This window comes from Ilyonectria robusta (assembly GCF_021365365.1).
Source record: "Ilyonectria robusta strain PMI_751 chromosome Unknown BGZ61scaffold_10, whole genome shotgun sequence".
Classification (NCBI taxonomy): Eukaryota; Fungi; Ascomycota; class Sordariomycetes; order Hypocreales; family Nectriaceae; genus Ilyonectria; species Ilyonectria robusta.
Window position 1 is genome coordinate 850,315 of NW_025764444.1, and position 15,523 is coordinate 865,837.

Consider the following 15,523-nt stretch of genomic DNA (forward strand, 5'->3'; position numbering starts at 1 on the left):
ACCCCCTTTTAAGGTTAGGCGACGCTTCCAGTGGCATCTTTTGTCCTCGTGTCCCATCCTCATGTTCGTGTAGGCGGCCAACGCCCAACATCCAGGTATTACAGACAGAGACAACCTCTGATGTTTGTCGTCGTGCAGTGGCCGTTTCAGTGTCCCGTGTCCAGTGACACTTTGTCGACTCTCTGCCCGTGTGTATTGTGTATCTGCATCTCCCTATCCCAGCGCCGGAACCCACTCGTCTCGGTCACTCGTTTCCGCAAATGGAAATGAACCCTCTCACTCACTCATTCACTCCCGCGACAAGTCCGATCCAAGTGGACGGCATTCGTCATTCTGGTGCCGGCGGGCCGACCATGGCTTGGTGTCTCGTCTGCAAAGCCTCCACCGAAACGCATCGAGAGGTCACTGGGAGGGTTACTGGGATGGTCACTGAGAGGGTCCACTGAGAGGGTCATCGAGAGGGTCATCGAGCAGGTCGGCGGGCAGAGTAATAGCCGTCCCCGTCCAGTCGTTGTTGGGGGCCGGCGCAGCCCTGCCGGATGGAATCCGTCTCAGCAGGGCGATGCGCTGAGAGCAGACACAGTAAGCCCGAGATCTTATGCGACACCCATCATCGGGAAATCAAACGATGATCCTCATCCGCCAAGTCCGAGAGCCGCACGCCCCAAACAACAAGCCCTCCGAAACGTCACAGCGTCAGCACTTAATCCTCCACGAGGCCCACTGGCCCGTCATCAATGTCGAGGTGCCGGTTGCTATTTCTGGGCCCTCTCGCAGGCTGAGCAGCGTTGTTGAATGTCGGTCGGGAATTAGCATCGCCACTTTAATTTTCATCCTTTTCTGTTTACTCCGTACTCCGTACATCCGTAAAGGATCCGTCCATCAGCGCTTGCCCTCACACGTGTACAAAGTTCATCAGCGCTCCGTGATGGTCGGACCCTCCGCGTGCCAACAGAAAAAAAGGAAATAGCCTCATGCCCCGGGCGCCGTGCCAAGATGACGTTTCCAGGTACACGACGTTAACTCTGACACAAGGCCAAAAAGTTAGGGTCCAAGTGTAAGCTTAAGCCGGAGAAGCTCCAGCAGGAGACTTTACCTTTTTGCCCCGGAACCAGCCACGACCAAAAGGTTACGGACCGCCTTAGCTCGCTAGGTAATTATTACGTGCAACTCCGCAGGGCTTGCTCTCGTCGTGCAGACTTTTGATGCAACACTTGTTCTGCAGGTTGGGAAAAAATCTCTCCGATTTTGTCGAGACAGGGGCTGGAAAGTGCTCTTCTCGCCGCGAAACCACCGAGACTCGGTTCTCTCTGGGGAGCCAGCTTCGGCCAACAAGGCACAATTGTACGATTAGTCGTTTGAGGGCGCGGGATTCAATGCAACCGCTCGGGAGAGCCCCATCTGCGTCATTGACATATTCGCATCGCCCACCAGATGACCTGTGATCGTTCAGGGCGTTTGGGGATAGCGATCGATGGCTGCGCCAGTGAGTTACAGGATTGCTTGATATTCCTCCGTCCCCCAAAAGACGTCTCGTCAACCAAGATGCCCTTGTAGGCGCTCCAAAGGCCGCGTTGCTTGCAACAGAGCCACCTCTCGCGCCTTTCACCCAGAAAAGCAGTTGTTTCGACGTCTGGACAAGCTACAGCCAACCAGCAGAGGCGACTCGGGAAAATCGGCGTTTCTTGTCGCCCTGGTCCATTCCCCACGCCGTCACCAAACCTAGGGATGACGTCGATTGTGCCGCGGTGCCGAGTAGTGGTTACAGACACGGCCCCCTTGCCAAAGCCGCCCGTCTCCAGCACCTGGCGAACGCTTCGACTGGCACCGAGATCTTCCTCGCAAGTGCCTCCGCTGAACGGCCAGACAGAGACTGTCGCATCATGATCGCCCGTCGGCCGCCTTGGTCGCACTGCCGATATCACCGCGCAATGGCCCTAGGGCTAGGGATTTCCAGCGCCAAGGGGGTACCCGGGTCGTTTTTGACATTTTGGTGGGCAGGGCGTCTGAAAATTGAGTTGAGCTCGGCAAACCGGCTCTGCGATCCCACTAGCCCAGCAATCTATCGAGGCTTGCAACCCGCAACAGCGCGGAGGTAACCCGTCTGAGTTAAGGTAGCCCCAGAAATCGACCAAAAAGTCCTGGCTTTGTTCTGCGATTGCTTCTTCCACTCGCCAAGATCCCGTCTTTTCCATGAACCTCGAGCATGTGGAGATGGTACATGCGGCTTATGGGCCTTCATCTCGGTGAGCGCGCTCAGCTCACGGATCTTTTTAAGCGACGGTAAAATGAAATCCTTCGCCTGCTGTTGTGCACAGTTATGCATCGCGAGCAACGACGGGCGGAGCCAACAAGGAGAGGACGCAAACGTCGCAGCGAGATGCGGGCGAAACTCGACGTGGGACGCCACAGAGGTAGCATCTGGACTGGGCTCTGCTTGGGTCATGGTCAGGTGCTCGTAGGCAGGACTACGTTCACGGTCAATGAGATACACGCGCTGGATTAAGCATGAATTTAAGCGTTGCCAGCCATTTGCTTGGCACGGGTGTGATTCCGCGCAGGGCGTGTGCGCATCAACCGTCGGGGACATGGACACCCTGACCGCCAGGGCGCACCGAGGGTCTCGACAGGTCCGTTAGGCTTTTGTGGAGGGATCTGGGTGCCGTGCTAAGCCGGCCCAGGGAGCAAGAGGACACATTGTCGGCGCCGACTGCACCGGCTGGAGCCTGTGGCTTCTGAGGGATGATGCGGCGTCAGGATGGTCAGGATGGTGGTGGGCTTGGTGTGGCTCCTAGATGCCGTCCGAACCGACTTGGCTGCCAGGGTGCGAGGGGCGGGTTTCAAGCTGATCCTGGGGGACGCGTTATTCCCGAAGGTGTTCGCGGTGCCGGGTGGGTCGGCCTTGGCTGCGGTGTCATGGCCCACCAACCGCATCTTCGCAGGCGCTCTTGTCGGGAAGTTATCGAGTTTGGGCGCCAAGCATCGAGTTTCTCATCGCCGTCAGGGTCCCTGCTCTGGATGAGGAGCGACGCAGGGGAGTTGGTCTCGTGACGTGGTGGCCGTGGTGGACGTGCTACGTACTGCGTGCTGCGTACTCGTAGTGGGCGCGGTGGACATGTGGACGACGATGATGTGGAAGTCGTCGTCATCCCCGGGTAGGCGGCCGCTGTGCCAGCTGCCCCAATGCTCAGCACGGGTCAGTGGTCAGTGGCCCAGGGCGCCTGGCTATAGCGGCTGGATATGTCGGCATCGGCACCGCACATCCCTCGCGAGCGACGGCATCCGACATGGCGTCCATGCTGGCCTTTCGCGTACCGAAGCGGACGCACCAAATTAGCCAGCCCGGGCACTTTGCCGGGCACTTTGGGCCTCTGATGGGGGTTTTGCGTGCCGATCTGTCCGGTAGTGCGCCCATGTCATGGTCACGCTGACTCGGCCGGCGCCAAACTTTATTGTCCAAGTCCCAATGCGAAGCTTTTTTCGCATTTTTACCGTGCAGCCAGAGCAAAGCTTGGCACTCGGTGGCTGCATGCTTATCCGCCATAAGGTCTTACCCGACACCAATAAAATAGCAGAGGTCCGTGCGGGCTACCTACCAACCAATCGCCGTGCTCGGGAGACCGATTGAGTAAGAACAACAAGATGTGGAAGTGAGACGCACAGGCTTACTTGGTAGCAGGGCACTGGCTCGGGGACAAGGGCGCGGAGGGCCTGGAGGGCTTGGAGGGCTAACGTAGTATTTCAAACTCATTCCGGGTGTCATCGCGGCTAGAGTCAAATTGAATAGTTAGCAGGCCGCCGAAATATAATTCCCGCCAAGGCATCGTGGAAGGTAAGATGGCCAGTTTTGCTGTACGTGAGACAATGCCAAGCTGGATGCTTAATATTGACAGCGCGGCTCGCGGAGATCTGCTGGCTGGGGTGGTGGAGGCTGGGTCGGGCTGGCTTATGTAAGGTAGTCCTGAAACACCAAGTGCCCGATCATCGTGCACAGCGCTTACCCTACACCTCTCGATTGCATGTTGATGTTTGGAAGAGGCGCCTACATGGGAGTGCATGGTGGAGTAGTCACTCGCGCAACATTGTATTTGCATTTGAAAGTGTGCTTGTATCTTGGTGAATAAAAATCAAGATTTCTTTTCGAATCTCCAATATTCTTCCCCAGTTTCCAATTATCAAACATCCAGACTAACAAAACATACGCAAAACCTCATGACATAAAACTCAGTGAGTCACACTAAACAGCCGCATACCAACTACCCATGCTCCACACAAGGTTATTTCAATCACCAGCCCAGAAGATACTAAATCCAAGCCACCAGCTTGGCCAAGACATAACCGTCACGCGTGACTCAACAGGTACTTAAGTAATGGAGGCTTATCCTGCACCCTGCACAGGAAGTCTTGGAAGCAGCGCCAAGCTTCAGCCTCACCGACGCCCCTACCATTCACCGACAACATGCATACTGCAGCTGAATAAATGATCCGATCAGGGTCCTCGTATAGCATCCTGCCCCCAGCATGATCAAAGGATTTGCTCTAACCAACACGAGAATTCAAATGGACATGTTACGAGAAAGCTACACGGTGGCAGGGGACAAAATAGGCGGTGGTCAGTGGTGTCGCTTCCATGCATTAGTGGCTCATGGTAGGCGACGAAAAGGGCCAGGCGCCTGCAACTCTAATCGATCCTTGCCGCCAAGATGTCTAGAACTTGGCGGGACCAGGCCTGGACTGGTCCTTTCGTCAGGTGTGCATTTGCGGCGGCTTCGGCGTTATACGACTCGGCTGCTTTGGCGGGCAGAGAGGGTTGGCTGCTCGTCTGCCTGTTTGCGCGCGTGAAGCCAGGTGGCACGAAGGGCGAGGCGTCGTGGCAAACGTGAGGCTTTTGTTCGACTCGTGAGAATCACGCTGTGTGCGCGCGCACACGCAGGGTTTGTGTGGGCCAGACCCTCCTCGGATCAGGGTTGAGGCTCAAGGGATGTGGGAGCAAAGGCGGCATGGATGGCTCGACTCGACTCTCAGGCCACGAGGTTTCGTGACCTAATGGACGTCCACAAGGAGCATTTGGCTTACGCTTAACTTACTCGGAAGGTCAGGAATGGATCATGCTTAATCCATGGGGCCAAGGGACGGTCTGGAGCCAGTACATGTCTGGAGCCAGTAGTAGTCATTTGTCATGGGTGACCAAGGACGACGCCGCATTGAGAGGAGCCAGAGGATCCAGAGGAGTCGGAGGATCCAGTCGACACCCCCCGTTGCCCCATGGATGGTGGATGGTGGATGGTGTGCCGTCGATCCAAGACCTTGGCCCTACCTATTATCTAACGGAATGCGCTCCCATTTCCCGGACTGGCCTTCCCGCGAAAGGAGGAGCCGTGGAGGGGCCGGCCATGGATAAGTCGGCATCGCAATCCTTGGGGCTCGTCGACTTTACCATGGCGGGACTGGAACGCGCGAGTGGTGCAGATCTAACGCCGGGTGCCAAGCCGTCACTTCCCACGCATGGCGCCTTGGCTGGTTCTTGGCTGGTCGTTGATTCTCTTGGCCGTGAGGACTTTGGTGTCTGTCGATTGCTGGGCGGCCAAGTCATCTGTCTCGCGCGCGCCGGGCGTCCATGTCTTGGCCATTGCGACTGAAGCCTGATGTGATGCCCTCGCAGCGACGACGCCTCGGGGAGAGGGGGGGGGGGGTGCTCCACGATGGCCTGTTTTCGGCCCTCTTGCTCTGGCTGTCGCAATTTCCCAGCGCGAAGCCGCTATCGTGCCGGATATCCCTTTCCCCTCTCCAGCACCCCAGCACCGTGGGTCAAGATTGGCTGCTGACTACAGAGGTCTTCTTGCAGGCTTGCAGCCCTGGTCCCGACATCTGGCTTAAGCTTAATTCGTGGGAGGGGGTGTCGTCACCGATACTGCACGCAGCACTCGCTCCGAGGGCGTTCTTTGTTGCGGGCTCCCTCTGAGGGAGTGAGGGAGGGAGTGCCACGACGCCCCCGTGCCAAGCTGACGCGTTGGCCGGCAAAGTCGGAATAGCTGGCTTCCACATTGGACGCCCAGCTCCTCCACACGTACGGGGGCTGATGTCAGCCGTCGGCGAAGCCTGGAGGCAGTTGTTGATGTGAATTGGAAGCTGAGCTGCGGTCACGACGCCTCCAGAGCCACGGCTGAGAGGGAGACGACACTGCAGACGGCACTGTAGAGGGGATCACCACCAAGAGCCTCCTCCTCCGTGGTCACCATCAAACACACGGCGGAGACGGCACCCGACGGTCGGTGCTTGGCACGGGCAAAGCTTCTCGAAGCCGGTCGAGTGTACTTTTGCCACCCGGGGAACTGCTGGGGACTCTGCTGGGACCGCTGGAGCTCCTCTAAAAGGCCCGGAAATAAATGGCCGTTGGAGTGTTCCACACGCCCCCGTTCTGGATCCTCGTTTTTCTGGGTCCTCTCTCTCACTCTCTCTCGCAGACTCGCCCCCTTATTGGCAAGGTGCCATGGCGCCTCCCCGGACGGCTGCGTCGGCACCAGCATTTCGCTCATTCGCGCCGCAAGATGATGGCATCGCCCGCCAGATGGTCAGATATGCTTATCCAACCCGCCAACTGGCGTCGTGCTGGTGGATGAAACGGCCTCGTCGGATGCACGCCCACCCCCTACCGCACTCCCTGCGGCGTCGTCGCCACTCGGCCTTCTGGACCTCTCTCTGGACCATCTCGGCTTCTTGGTCCACTCGGCTGCTCACTCAACCTTGCTGTGAAAGTTGGCTCTCCTCGGGAAACCATCGCGGCAACTTTCCAAGGATAAACCCTGGGCTGGGCGAGTCTCTACTGCGCAGTATCAATTGTGCGAGCGCAGCGACCGGGCATTTTTAGCATTTAGGGGGGGCCCGCTGACGAGTCCCGCCGCGCCGCCGCTGGGGGATGTCATCACCACCATTTTGAGCCGTGGGCCCGGCGCAACACGCCATGGCCTTGCCGATTTATCCAGATCTCCCTATTCCAGGGATGCCCAGCGTACCCTATCTCACTCCCTAACCCTAACCTAGCTGCTGTTCCGGGGGAGGCTGTGCTCGAACAGGTCCGTACGGTTACGGAGTTGGCATTAGTTCGTCTCGTACGGCACGTTGTATCCGTCCATGGGTTTCCGCCTTGCCGTCTTTCCGTTTCACCTCCGTATGGTGTCTGGGGGATCTGCTACGGGCTATTAGGAGGCCACCTTGGTGTTACATTTGCTGTTCTGTGTGAGCCATCTAGTTGCCTAGCTGTCCTATCGACGCAGCAAATGAGTGACGTGTCATTAACGAGTTCTTTCCAAGAGATTCCATCATGGCGTTGCGAGTCTAACCGCTTGACTGGACTGCTAGCTCATTCCGCCTACAACGAAACCATCGTCAAAGGCGATGACATAATACTCAAGCATTCGGTAATATACTTGAAACACATCAACGTCAAGACTCTATTCCCCAAAAAGCTGTCCGTAGTCTGATAGCCTGATGAGGAGATACTGAAGGGTCGTCGACAACCAAAGCTTGGCGAAACTTTTCCTTACTTAAGTTGACTAGGTCACCACAGACATCTCGCAGTAGACAAGAGAGAAGTGACCCAAAGTCGATCAAGGTAACCTGTATCCAAGTAATCTATCGGTCTAGTGACTCTATGTATAATACAGGAAAAATACAACCGCAAGCCAGTGTCGTACAAGATTCTTACATCGTGAAAGGGTATGACTCGTAGTATCGAACAAATAACAGTTGAGCAGATCTGTCTCAGACATTTCGTTCCGCCTCTTCCAAGATCGGGTCTCGCCCTATACGGAAGATCCGGTGCCTCTCCCCGTCGGGAACCAGCGTCGGGGACCTGGATCTCGTGACCCAGATCCTGTAACCTCGCAAGCACACTGCCGAGACGAAGGCCCTCACCGCATCGACGGAGAGACAACCAATACCAGCATACCAGAGCGATCTTCAAGTCATTGATCCATGTCATGTGGCACAGCGCGGTTGACCCTGCACTGGCTGTTCCACAACCTCGGGGAAGGGTCCTCCTTACTGCCTTTGTCGGGACGCACAGGCATCGCTCGGCTCGATGTGTGCGACATTGCACAGGGCAGAGACACGGATCTGAGATCGCTCGCCGAGGCGGATCGCTATCGCCGTGACCCGGGATGGAGGAGAGGTTGATACGGTGTCCGAGGTAGGTAGGCGTTAACGAGGACGATTTGCAACAGAGTGAGGGGGGATTGGTTCGTCGATAGAGAGCTGGTCTCGTGACGTAGAGGAATGGTGTTTTCATTGAGTCTAGCAGTCGCAACGCTCGTAGTGGCGAGGAAAAGGCACGACGTCGCGGACGTTGGGTACTCCAGTCAAGTAACTCAGTAGGCGATCAAAGCCCAGGCCGAAGCCGCCATGGGGAGGAGATCCCCAACGACGCAGGTCAAGGTACCAGGCCAGCTCTTTGCCCTTCGCGGAGCGCTTGTTGGGCACCTCGAGGCCCAGGGCCCTCATGTTGTCCTCGAGCTGTGGAAGACGGTGTTCGCGCATAGAGCCACCCGCGAGCTCGCCGAGGTTGGGCACCAATAGGTCGAAGCAGTCTACCGTCGGGCCTTTAACAGGCGAGGCGGCGGCCTGGCGCATGTAGAAGGCCTTGATTTCACGCGGGTACTGGGTGATGAAAATAGGGAGGTAGGCATCAGCGACTGGGTCGAAACCCACCAGTTCGGCTAGGTACTTTTCGTGCTCCGACTGGAGGCCCGATCCCCAGGTAGGCTTGTGCTCGAAGCGATCTGCGACGGGCTTGAGCATCTCGATGGCATCGCTGTAGGTAACACGGGGCCATTTCTTGGAGGTGAGCATGCCTCGCCAGCGGCGGTCTAGCTGGACTTGGTCGACCAGGTCCTCGTAGGCTAGACGCTCAGCTGGATCCTTGGAGTCGATGCGGTTCTTCTTGAGCTCGGTCGCAGCGTTGAGCTCCTGGAGACCTTGAGTGAGAGAGTTCAACATCCGCTGCGCCAGGCCCATAACCTCATCCATGTCCTCGACGAAGCTCATCTCAGCCTCGAGCATATAGAACTCACTTAGATGCCTGGAGGTATCGCTCTGCTCGGCACGGAACGTCGGCGACAGAGTCCAGACATTGCCGAGGGCCTGAGCGAGGGCTTCGAGATGAAGCTGAGATGAGACTGTAAGGTACTTTGGGTCACGGAAGAACTCTGCCGGACCGTTGGCTTTGACAGCAAAGGCCTCGCCGGCGCCTTCGCAGTCAGAGGAGGTGATGATGGGGGGATGCGTCTGCTGGAACTTTTCCCGAAAGAAGAACTGCGTGAGGAGGGCAGTGGAATCGGAGCGGAATCGAAGGAGGGTGGAGTTGAGGGGAGTGCGTGGACGAAGGTGGGAGATTGTCCGGAGGCTCTCGGGGGTTTGGTATTTGTTCTGGATAGGGTAAGACTAGGAGTTGGATATTAGAATTGAGATCATCAAGTGGCTTCACGGGGGTATGCCATTGGAGGCCACGAACGTACCTGAGGATCAGACGGGCCAAGAAGTTCCACCTCGGTGACTTGAAGTTCCGCAGTGACTGACTTGGAAGCATTGGTAGTTGTGCTCGTCACTGATGAGTCTTCAGGGGTAGCCGAAGTATCCGCAATATCAACTTTGCTTCTTCCTCCATTCGCATCTGAAGATCCATCTTGAGAAACAACGCCAGACTCTCCAGGCCGCCCCTTGATCTCATCTACCCATGTCCCCCTGAGGCGAACTGCGGCACCTGGGCGCATGCTGTGAGCCATTAGTATTTGATATTCATCCATCCATCCATGGAAACAAAGGAGAGAGAGTGAGATGAGATTGACATACTCTGCAGCCAACGTCTTATCGACGACGACCTGGACTGGCCTCATTGACGAGCCATCGGTAATGTCGATGAAGCGCACGTTCGAACTCTTGCGCACCGATCTCACCCATCCGGAGACCTCAACATCCGGGACTTTGGCGGCGGGACCCCATGCCTTGAGGTCCGCAACCGTCTTGATGTCTCGCTGGCACTCGCCAGGGACACGAACCGAGTAGGACCTCTGCAGGGCCCATGACCTAGCCGTGCCGGAAAGCCTCGCGGCACGCAGGGGGCGCATGGCGCGTGATGATGGGATGTGATGGCGGTTGAGATGGGTCAAAGCGACGGCGAGCGGGGGAGAAGCTCCGGGCTCAGGGAGCGAGTGGCATTAGAGAGGACCGGCCGGGCTGCGGATGGTGCAGAAATCGTGGGAAAAGAGGCGAGTTTGTCTTTGATGATCCGCCGTGGAGCCTCACTGCAAGGGATGAGTTGAATTGGCGGCTGGCCGTGGGTCGATCGAGCTTGGGTGGATGATTTTTCTGCCCGATTGGCGATAGTGAAGCCGCGATTGGCGGGCCGCTGGCGGAGCTGAGGCAGGCCGGTAGGTTGAGTTAAGGTGCAGGGAGGTGGAAAAACCGTTACGCCGCACAGCAGGTGTACACGGCAGCGGGTCCGCGCCGCTGGGAGCGCTGGAGTGACAGGCCCTGAGCAGCTCTGGGCGCACTGGAACTCGGCGGCCACAGGGCGCGCAACTCGCAACCTCGCAACCTGGAACCTAGTCGCCGATCAGCCATCGCCATGCCCTATCCATCCATGGCGCCAGGGCCGTGCTAATACCGACAGGTAGGTTCGAGGTAAATGGAGGAGGCGATGCGAGACTGAGGCTAGCTGAGTGAGTGGGGTTTCAACGACAGGTCAAGACATGGGTCCGGCCAAACTTCCTTCTTTCTGACATCCCAACATCACCAGAAGCAATAAGAAAAAAAAAAGAAAAAAACAACAACAACACAATCACCAGGTACCTAATCAACCCAACGCCGGCATGTGTAGGACGTACATTGCGTAATTCGATTTGTTTCGTCTCGTCCGGATTCCGACTTGCAACCTGGCCGGCCTCTTCAACCGTCATATTCGCTGCAAGCACTTCCTGGGTTGGACTCTCGCACAGCAGATCCCAAAACACACCGATACGACGAGTTCCCCCGAGGCAGCGCAAAAGAAAGGAAGAAACCCACACCGCATCGCATCTTCCCACCCAATCTCAGCCCTCGACTCCTTCTTGTCTCGCAACTTGCGTCTTGACTGGGCCCTGGTTGTCTCACGCCTTGCTTGGCCCACTTGAGAGCCCCGTTCGCGTGCTCTCGTTGTCGTCTCGCGCCGCCATCTCTCAGTCACTGTCGTCTCTCCTCTCCTCGCAAAGAGACGAGGAATTTTCATTCCGCGAAATGGAGCTCGGCTAGGGCGCGATTACAAACCCTAGACCTTTGTGTCCTCGGCTCTCATCATAGGCATTGTTTCTGTTTCTCTAGCCTCTTCTTGTATGGGTTGTCGGGGCTGGAGGTTCCACTCCTCCTCACTCCCACATCTCACATCCCACTTCCCACTTCACACATCACATCACACCTCACGCATCACACCCCCACACACACTCGACCGCATCTCACATCCTCCTCCCTAGCCCCGGCTGCCCACCTCGATGCTATATGGGACATGCCGGGCTGGGAATCTGAGGTGGCCCAGCACGGCACGGTGCACACAAGCTTCGCCCAGGCGAGATGACGGGGTTCCACAGATCTAGATTCGCAACAATGTCCCGGCCAGCAATGTCTCATGGCCCCGACGAATATGGCCGTCGTCCCCTGTCCCGGTCGTCAAGCCGCCCAACCACGACGTCCACTGGCTCCGTGTGAGATCGCGGCGCCGCCTGTGTTGCCGTGAGATCTTGCAGCAGCTCCACGGTTCCCGACAGTTTGACGCCCAGTGTAGCCCCCCCGTCCCGTCAACTTGGATACCGGAGCGCCCCCGTTGTGCCAGCCAGTTTTGCGTCTCTGGTATCCCGCGGAGCGCATCCCCAAGTCCCTTGTTCCCAGTGTCTTCCGGTATACCACTCGTCTCCCGTGAGGCCGTCCTCACTCCTCAGCGCGGGCTTAGACGGGCTCAGACGGGCTCACTCGCGGGCCCAGGCGTCTCTTCCGTCGCCCACCCCTGGTCCCGTCTCCGTACCCGTCCCCGTCCATGTCCCTGCCTGTCTTGGCTTGTCTTGCATTGAACTGGCCTTGACTGCATTGCCTTGTCTTGCCTCGCCTGGCGTTCCTCATGTGTGTGCCGCGATGTGGGTGCTGGGCTGTGTCGACAAGCGACAGGTCCCCCAGTCTACTTACAAACCTACCCAACGAAGCACCACCGAGCTTCCCGTACCCATAAAAGCCGGCATGCTTTCTTCTCTTCGCCCGGCTGTTTGGCCTGTTTTCTCGCCTCTGACCGAGCCTGTCCAAAACAAGTGGTTCAGATCTTGGACATATTGGGTCGCACAGCCAGTCGACATCCTTCCCCTCTCGCTTGCCCTGGGGCAGCAAGTCAACGTCAGTGAAGGCCTGAATGCCGTTCAGTGACAAAGTCCTTTGACGGTGTTGCTTTTGCAGATTCACTGCCCAATGTGCATATAAGAGCCTGGCCGCCTTCGGCGTGGAGCAATGCAGCCATCTCCTCCCATCATAAATCCCATCCACAAGCATACTTCTATACCGTGCCGTCGCTCACTTACGCTGCCCACGCTCTCTGCCTCCTACCTTTCCTCTCTACACCCCTGCTTCTATATACCATCATCTCGTCGCCGGTCAGCAAGCCTCCCACTGCGGCTCTGCCCTCTGGTGACGACATATATCCCCACATCCCAGCAACGCCGTCGTCGCCATCGCCAACATGGCTCCATCCAGATCGAGCCGGGTGCGGCCATCAGAGGTGGCCGCCGATACCAAGAGAAATTTCATCCCACTCGTCAAGAAAAACTACGGGGAAATGTTCCCTCCCTACTCGTACCTCTACCGCCAGCCCATCTTACAGCTTGCCATTCAGCGGCAGAAGCCCACCACCCACCCGCCACACTTCCTGATCGAGGTGGGTGACCCGGTCATGAAAGCATTGACCTATGCCGGGGGGGATACCCAAACGAGCGAGGCCGTTGGCGGTCCACGGGTCCGGATTCCCTTCATCTGCGCCGCAAACGAGAGGCGGCCCGGCGGAGACTGGGAGACGGGGTGCGTGGGATATGAGGAGAAGCTCTGTCGACGGAGCAACCTCTCAGCAACCCTCAGCAGCCCGTGGCCCAACTCTCAAGAAACGAGCAATTACCCAATTCCTTCGCAGGGCGGAATCCTATCCGATTCCGTCGTCGTCTGCCGAGGGCCCCACGACCGCTACGATAGGTTGGATAGCTGGTTCGACCTGCCAGTCGTCTCAGTCCCGCCAACGCGCTGGCCTAAGCTCAAGGACAACGGCACCAAGTATTCCTTTGCGGAGGAGCGCGATATGACGCGAGATAAGCTACGCGGCGCCCTCCGCATCTGCCTGTACAATGGATACGACCGAGTCATCATCGGCGACTTTGGCCTGGGCAATGGCTATCGGAACCCGCCCCAGGAGCTGGCCGAGCTCTGGCGCGACGTCTTCCTGTTCGACCCAGACCTGCGCGGCCAATTCGCCTACGTCGTCTTCGTGTTCGAAGACCCTCTCCAGAGCACGACCCGACATATCCTGGACGAAATCGCCAAGAAAGAGCACGGCTCCAAGGGGAAATCCCGGGCGGGATCATCGAGCTCGTCAGGGTCATCCCGAAGCCACAGCTCCGCCCCGACTGACCGACACATCTTCGAGCATGTTTTCAACTCCGCCGAGGTTGACCGAGTTTTGAGACAGCCCGACCCGCGGTACGGACTCGGCATGATTACAACGTGATTCGCGGGCTTCTTCAGCTTGTACCGCGTGGCCTGGCATAGCCATGGGCCTGAGAGGCGAATATCGGAAGGGGGTCCGGGTGAGGAATCTAGGATCACAAGCAGCATGGGATCGCAGGGTGGCTTTCCAGGTGGCTTCCCAGGTTTGAAGCCCACCGGACTGACGGGATCTTGTGTTACGTTTCCTTTTTTTTTTCTTTTTTTTTTTGCTGCAGTTGTCCGCATTTGGGCGGTCAACCAACGCTGGTGGGCGCTTAGAAGAGGACCACATGACGCAAGCTACCGGCCGGCAGGGCAGCAGTGCTTCAGGGCTTCAAGGTTTCTACAGGCGCGAAGGGAAAGGAGCAATTCGGGAACAATGCGGGAGCAATTCGGGATGCGGGGGGCGTGTTTCTGTTGGTTTTTGAGAGCGCATCGCCAGACGAGTGTGGCTTTGGCCATGTCGCTGGGCGCCATTTCCTGCTTCTTTTTTTCATTTTTCTTTTCTTTTCTTTTCTTTCTTTTCTTCTGGTGAACGGAGGGAGTGAAACCCCGGGGCGTTGGTTTGACAAAGGGTCCCGTGAGGCGGCTGTGCCTCCCAAGGACCCCAAGGGCTAAGGATTCAGGATTGTTGGGTGGGCGATTGGGTGTTGGGTGTATTCGTACTTGTTAGCTCATGTGTCCAACGAGTTGTGTTGTTACCTCGTGCTGTAACCCCGGTCTACTCGTGACTCGTCTGGGGGATGTCAGTGGATCTTGATTCTGATGTGCAGATCGACGGAGTGAAACTCGGCCGAGACGACTCTAACTACACGGTGGTGGGGATGACATGCTCTGATTCTCTGACTTTGTGTTGACAACGGCATTTGGAATGCGCTTGGGAAGTGACCACAGCATGCCAGGTAGCCATCACTGTGAAGCCATCGCCAACAGTCTTGCTCCGTACTCTCCAGCAAGGACTGATTCCAACGCCGGCCGCCCATTTCCACCTTGCCGGCCCCCAAACCTCCAAAAGCCAAGATGCCGCCCAGCCTCGGTCACGACATGCACAGAAATGCGGGTGTCCCCAGTCCCTTGGCCGTCCTCAATCCCCAATCTCCAATCCGCGTTGCCAATCGCTCCCGCCCACCGCATCTGCACGCAAGCGCCTATGCAACTTGCCCCGTTTCCCCACCCGGTACCGCAAGACAAGCAGGTTTTCCCACTGCCGCTGACCGCCTTGCGAGGATGCCGAACGAAGTTGTTGTCGATGCCGGTCATGGCGAGCTGACGACGGGGATGGTGCAGGTGGGCATTGGGCAGGTTATCGCCGAGACCCCGTGTGCTTGATACGCTGATGATGAAGCCATCACCATAGCCATAGACATATGCCGAACATCCTCGGCGGCATCAATCCTCTCTCCCCTCGGCATCAGACGCCCACCCTTACAAAAGCCTCCCTCCGTCCCTCCCCGATCCCCATTCCTCCACCGCACCAATGCAAGATAACGCACCCCCCGGGCGAGACACGCACCCTCGATCGCAGTAGTGCCTCCTCTCCGCTTCGTCCTCGCGTGTAACGAGGCCCCTCAGCTGGCCTCTTCAGCCGCAGCGTGCGCGAGCCAGCTGGACTAGGCAAGATGGCGCGCGTGTCGTTGGTCTTGAGTACGAGGCGGTTGGTATACTGCAGGGCACCACATCCGCGGGCCACTTGGAGTGTATCCATCGCGGTCCCGAGTGTGTTCCAGCCCGAGATATTGCGTCCGCAGCCAACCGTACATCACCACAA

General features: G+C 57.6%; 4 protein-coding genes across 4 annotated transcripts; 2 read left to right on the forward strand and 2 right to left on the reverse strand.

Annotated features, from left to right (window-relative positions):
* Nucleotides 1-1,299: 1,299 nt before the first annotated feature.
* On the forward strand, nt 1,300-2,194 carry BGZ61DRAFT_33461 (uncharacterized protein). Its single transcript, XM_046238986.1, has 2 exons — nt 1,300-1,486; nt 1,558-2,194. The coding sequence occupies exons 1-2, from the start codon at nt 1,435-1,437 to the stop codon at nt 2,097-2,099; spliced, it is 594 nt and encodes a 197-aa protein (XP_046104295.1). The 5' UTR covers nt 1,300-1,434; the 3' UTR covers nt 2,100-2,194.
* Nucleotides 2,195-8,292: 6,098 nt separating this feature from the next.
* BGZ61DRAFT_478247 (uncharacterized protein) lies at nt 8,293-10,121 on the reverse strand (the record flags this gene model as incomplete). Its single annotated transcript, XM_046248997.1, has 3 exons — nt 8,293-9,438; nt 9,513-9,768; nt 9,847-10,121. The coding sequence occupies 3 exons, from the start codon at nt 10,119-10,121 to the stop codon at nt 8,293-8,295; spliced, it is 1,677 nt and encodes a 558-aa protein (XP_046104296.1).
* Nucleotides 10,122-11,812: 1,691 nt separating this feature from the next.
* Nucleotides 11,813-12,651, reverse strand: BGZ61DRAFT_33510 (uncharacterized protein). The gene has a single exon (XM_046238987.1). The coding sequence runs from the start codon at nt 12,556-12,558 to the stop codon at nt 11,971-11,973; it is 588 nt and encodes a 195-aa protein (XP_046104297.1). The 5' UTR covers nt 12,559-12,651; the 3' UTR covers nt 11,813-11,970.
* A 94-nt stretch (nt 12,652-12,745) lies between these two features.
* On the forward strand, nt 12,746-13,777 carry BGZ61DRAFT_352330 (uncharacterized protein; the record flags this gene model as incomplete). Its single annotated transcript, XM_046240419.1, has 1 exon — nt 12,746-13,777. The coding sequence occupies one exon, from the start codon at nt 12,746-12,748 to the stop codon at nt 13,775-13,777; it is 1,032 nt and encodes a 343-aa protein (XP_046104298.1).
* Between the last annotated feature and the right edge of the window lie 1,746 nt (nt 13,778-15,523).

Coding starts and splice junctions, on each gene's coding strand:
- BGZ61DRAFT_33461 (XM_046238986.1), top strand. CDS start 1,435: ATGACCTGTGATCGTTCAGGGCGTTTGGGGATAGCGATCGATGGCTGC. Junction 1,487..1,557: donor AGCGATCGATGGCTGCGCCA/GTGAGTTACAGG, acceptor ATGCCCTTGTAG/GCGCTCCAAAGGCCGCGTTG.
- BGZ61DRAFT_33510 (XM_046238987.1), bottom strand. CDS start 12,558: ATGCTTGTGGATGGGATTTATGATGGGAGGAGATGGCTGCATTGCTCC.